The 5,654-nt window shown below is 41.1% G+C and overlaps 1 protein-coding gene across 1 annotated transcript; it reads right to left on the bottom strand.

Moving 5' to 3' along the window:
* Positions 1-2,193: 2,193 nt before the first annotated feature.
* Positions 2,194-5,128, bottom strand: LOC114733273 (inositol-3-phosphate synthase). The gene is made up of 10 exons (XM_028920706.1): positions 4,941-5,128; positions 4,707-4,775; positions 4,460-4,595; positions 4,105-4,352; positions 3,770-3,996; positions 3,569-3,684; positions 3,240-3,416; positions 2,964-3,152; positions 2,801-2,863; positions 2,194-2,580 (listed from the first exon to the last, which is right to left on the bottom strand). Exons 1-10 carry the CDS (start codon positions 5,126-5,128, stop codon positions 2,461-2,463), a joined length of 1,533 nt encoding a protein of 510 aa, XP_028776539.1. The 3' UTR covers positions 2,194-2,460.
* Positions 5,129-5,654: the final 526 nt, after the last annotated feature.

Here is a 5,654-nt window from a genome sequence, read left to right as displayed (position 1 = left end):
GACTCCTTTGGGATTTTCTGTTGATTGAGGAAACGTGGAGCCCATCACCGTCGCGACGTGGTACCTGTAAAATTCACATAAACTCCCCGATTTTATGTTGAAATTCAGATTATTAAGATAAAACCATTTAGCATGTAAGACGTTTATTGGAGGGGGGGGGGGGGGGAGAAGTTCCTATCAATAAGAATCACCACTTATTGCCATGCTAGCTAGGACCCCCCACGCAGAAATAAGTGTGTGTACGAGCGTGTTTCCCACTTCCACCGGCTCTCCTTCCTCACTCATTCTTTTTATAAGTCAAATTCAATCCCTTAATTTATAGAGTACATTTGGCGAATCTCAGATTTTACAGACAGGGGAGATCTATTACACTGAAACTGTGTTGTGGTGATATCATTTGTGAATAATAAACTGCTTCCCTCCCGGCCGGAGAGTAAAGTAGCGAAGTGGCTTCTACGAGACAAATCTTGATACAAGATCAAGTTGAATCAGTAACAGATTCATGAACCAAAGAAACTTGAAGAGAATCAAATACCCACTTTAATTTTTTGGAGTCATTTAAGACCAACCCTTTCATTTTTACATAATGCACAACGGCTGCGAAGATATGAGAAAATGAGAGAGACTGGAAACGACATTGGAAAAAGTAAAAGCCTGAAAATCAGACAAACCTTGGATGTTGAAAGAGAGAAAGGCCCACCACAACATGCCTATTTTGCAAACCACGATACCATCTGAGGTTAAACAAGGGCTCAACATCTGTTCTACAAGGAAGACTCCGCAAAACGATCGATATCTGGGTCATATAGACGAACAGATTCGTGTCTTGCAATCCTCTTTGGACTCTTGTTAAGGTTGTCATTCCGTTGCTAATACTCCTCCGGTCCTTGATATAGAACCTAATTGTTAAGTTAGTTTTAGTCCTAAATATAGGACCTATTTCTTATATTTATCAGTTTTCTCTAAATTACCCCTATGGATACTCCTCAACCATAACCAAGTAGAAGAGGAAGATGGGGTATTAAGAAAGATGATTATGGTGTTTTAGGAAAAATGTGTCACATTTCTTATAATTAACTAACTTACATAACTTCCTTAATCTAATCAAATTAGTTAAATGAGTCTTATATTAATGACCGAAAGAGTACCTTTTATGACTAATCGTATCCCCGCAAATTGATACAACATGGTGGGTCGATGCTTCAACGGGCAAAGTGTCTTTATGCAAAAGTTAACTAAATAACTGCCCGAGAGCGGCAGAGCAATGGAAAGGACGTGCATGTGATGGAAGTCCAATAATGGAGGGGTACGTGTTTTGGCTTTCGGCTTTCGGCTTTCGGGTGGGGTTGGCTGGTATTCAAACACAGGAAGCAGAGCCGTGATGGTGCCTCGAGGAGGGTGTTATTATTTGTTAGTGCTGGCGGTACCATCCAATGCTGTGGCTTGCTTTCCTTCATACACCAAATAATGCAAACTCTAGCCCTCCACGTGGAACTATGATTCATTTGGTTATGAACATATGGTCCCCCTCTGATTGGGACGCACTTTGTTATTTTCTAACTGTCACCCATAATGCAGCGTCTCGGTCCCAAAAAAACATCATTCAACGTCCTCCTCCTACATCCCAGAATATATATGTGTGTGTTGCCATCTGATTGGCTCCTGTCTCTTCACCTTTCATTCTTTTCTTTGCTCTCTCTTCTTCTACTAACTTTTATCCCTCAAACGTCGTTTCCTGAAGCAGTGTAACCAGTGTTTGCCAAAAAGGAAAACAAAGGAGGAGTGGAGGACCACCTCACAACAACCGTTCTCTTCCCTCTACACTTCCTCTTTCGTATACACTGCTGTCTTCAAGCTTGTGGCCTAAGATAACTTACATCTTAACATAAGAAACTTCCAAGCACTTTCCAAGGTTTTTTCATAATCTCAGCTGCTATCTTTTGGCATTCCTACTCAACTACACTACAAAATTAAATACATAAATACTCTTTCAATCCCTTCATTACTTTCATTTAGATTTCATTAATCATTAATTACCGTGTATTTTAATATATTTTCATCTCCCTTTATTTTATTTTACTTCAGTTCGTTAGCGTTCAGAAAGTACTTAAATACATTTCCCCCCAACATTTAGTGCTACAATGTCAAGGGATAGAACGGAGAAGAAAGAAGATAGTATCTGATATTAAGAGCTGAGGAGTAATTAAAACCTTGATTTATATTTCATCTACTTATAGAGTACAAAAGATTGCCAGCTCTCAAATGTGGAGAAGCCGCAGACAGAAAAGCTACGTACACAAGAGGCACCCTTCTTACACGGGAAGAAAAGGGAAGCAAAAAGACATCCATCAAACATAATCGTACATGATATTACATTTGCAAATTCATTAACAAACATATTTATATAAGAGAAAAGGGGAATCAGTTTCCAAATGATCCCGATTCCCATCGGGTCAAGCTTCACTTGTACTCCAGAATCATGTTGTTCTCAGGAGCCAAACCAATGCAAGCCCTCATGATGTTTTCCAGCATAGAACGCTGCTTTGACAATGCGTTCACCACCGGTGTGCCTGGTGGGACCTGTTATTCATGACCACATACCATTCAGCCATCCCTTCAACTTTAGAGGATATCATAAAGTAGAATAGGCAATATGTATTTTGTTTTTACAGAAAGAGATCATTCACTGAACATTAACTATTTTGCAATGTAACTAGAGCATGGTTATAACAGAAAAAGCTAAGCGTGCGCAAATATAAACCAAACAGAATGGCTAAACCAGAGTAAACAGGCGACTCACCAGAGGAGCTTTGGTGAGGTAACTGAGGATCGCAGCAACAGGATGGAATGAGTGAAACTTGCCCTGTAAAACCCATAGCCAACTCTGTATTAGCATGGAAAAAAGGGAAAAAAAAGCTTGGACGCTGACATATAAATTGATACAATTAATGAAGGCAACGGACCTCTCCTTCAGCCTTGAACTGAATTCGGGTGCTAAGCTCAGCAAGAAGGACCAAGTCTAGGATGATAGGAGCAGCCAACAGAGAATCCTCACATGTGTTGTGCATCACGATTGTGTTCTTTCCGCCCATGAATATCTCTGAAGTGTACTCGTCCATAGCTCTCTTGCTGTCGCCCACGTAGGGTACATACTACACAAGTAACAAACCAAAGAGTTAGGTATGACAGACGACATATGTAGAGGAATGGAGCGAGAAAAAGTGCGAAGCAAAGTTTACCTTAATAACGACCACATGATCAGGATGCTCGCCAGGCTCATAGAGAATGGCGTTGCTGTTGACCATATCATCAACAACGTTGCTTTTCGAGATTTCCTTGGAGCGGAAGGTTTGTGGAGCCGAGAGATTCATCCCGTCATTGTTTCCCAGATGGTTGTAGCTCACTATTGAGGTGGGCTGTCAGTCATCACAGACACATTTGATGTAAGTGCACTTTTACACTTGGCAGATCGGTAAAATTAGCTTACCAGGACCGTACAAACACACAATTGGCTCTTGCTAGTATACTAAAAGGGATAACCGAAAGACAGTTGAGGATAGTGATTCACCTTGATACCAGCCCCCACAAGGAAATCCACCAACACAGATTTCATTTTGGTTTGACCACTCTTAAAGTCATCCCCGCCAATCAAACTGTTCCTCTTGATGGCCAAGTCAATCAGCCCTGATGAGCACATTGGGCAAAATTCAGAAACTTGGTTTAATGTTGAGAAGTCCATGAACAAACCTTTTGCAAGTAAGTAGTGTACCTGGGACAAAAGTGTTCTGAGGGCTTCCGTTGATAAAAGGAACGTTTTCTAGAACACAAGCCAAGGCATACAAGGTGGAGGGAGAAATCTCAGGTTCATTTCTGTCCAGGGCCGCCAAGAGGTTTTCCACGGTGTCGTTCAGTCCCACAATTACATTACTGTACCTCTCTGTATTGGCAGTCCAGAGCACAACAACCTTGTCGACCTTGTTGGCTTCCTTAAAGTCCCTTCACATCAGCAAGTTTTCAGTTACTAAAAATGGGCGTCTGGTATATATTTAAATGTTAATCAATTAATTTTAAGCCACCGACTTATTAGAACAGTATTGTAGTTACTTTATGTCTTTGATAATCTGTTGTACTTGTTCTTTTTTGGTGCCCTTGATGACGTTGTTGGCTCTGTCCCCCTGGTTTGCAGCAATGAAATCTGGGTCATAGATTCCAGGGAGTGGAACCATGGACTCCATGTAGGGCCTAAGCTGCTTTTGCAGATCGATGTCAAAGACCTTGGCCCTCGCCATGGCGTCCGCCAGGTTCATGTCACTGATATCCCATCCTCCAAACACAACATCGTCAGGGTTCACCTGCGGATAAATCATGCATTGGATATGAACAATTATTTCACTGCATAAAGAACGAGAATCAAAAGAAAAAGAAGAAAGAGACTCATTTGAAAACCAAGATACAGTACCATAGGAAGCAGGCTTTTGAAGGGTGCATGAATTTCCTCGCCATTGAAGGAACCCACACGGATGGTGGATGCCTGGGTTAGGGAGCCAAAGTAATTGGCTTGTTGAATTTTATCCTTCGTTGCCCACGAAATACCCCTGTCAATCGGTACAATAATAGATAAACAAATTAATATTACGTTTCAAAAAAAAAATTGTTCGACTTGAACACATAGCCGAACCCCGAATGTGGACAAAGAAGCAGCTTACTCTCGGTTGGCGATGACACCACCAGTGAGGGTGCTGCCGTTGTTTCCACCCCATCCCACAAGCATTACCCTAGATGCCAACAAATAAGCATACAGAGAACGAAACATAACCGATTAAATCATTGATGGATACGCACGCAGAAAACAGAAACAGGGAGATACGATTTGGGAAAATAGAGATTGTTGAGTGAAATGGAATAAGCATAAAGGGGAGGGGGAGAATTAGGGGACTAACCCTAATTTAGGGACATGGGTGTTGGTTATAAATTCATATTTAACAGTTTTAGGCTTGACAATCCACTGGTAAGTGCCATTTCTGTTCTCATGAACAAGCTCAGTGGTTTGATAGTCGTACACAGACCGAATCTCGCCCTCCGTGTACTTCACATTGGGACTCTCAACCTTAAAGCTCTCAATGAACATTTTTGAAGGGGAAGAAGAAAGGCTTTCAAGAAGAGTTGTGGATCTCCTCACTTCTCTGGTTATTGGAAGACCAATGGTGCGCCTTCCCGCCGCTCCCGCAGCCTCTATATATAGCGAAATGGCAAGCTCTCGGCATACACGTGGCGAGAAGAACGGGCCAAGTAGGCCCTCCTCCATGTGACTCGTTTTCTCGTTTCCATACGGTGAAACTGAAAAGAAAAGACGACGGCATTTGATTGGTGAAAAAAAACGAAAAGAACATATTATTTAAATAATAATTGTTTTTATTATTCTTATTTCAAAACTTAAAGTCTTTCGGTTTATTAAACTAAAATTCCCCGTTTTATATCATGTCATATTTGTCTATTTGATTGTGGGTAAAATGTAAATCAGCTGAAAACAAGGAGCTCACTATCATCATTGTTATCATGGTCTTACAGTAAAAGCCAGTGTTATTATGAAGAAAAATGGTAGCAAGCTTTTCTCTCTGGAAGAGGATCATTCAAAAACATACACTGTTACCTGT

This window comes from Neltuma alba, unplaced genomic scaffold (genome assembly GCF_004799145.2).
Source record: "Neltuma alba isolate B1F8T4 unplaced genomic scaffold, ASM479914v2 tig00012991_pilon, whole genome shotgun sequence".
In the NCBI taxonomy this organism is placed as follows: Eukaryota; Viridiplantae; Streptophyta; class Magnoliopsida; order Fabales; family Fabaceae; genus Neltuma; species Neltuma alba.
This window is presented reverse-complemented; position numbering and strand designations above follow the sequence as displayed.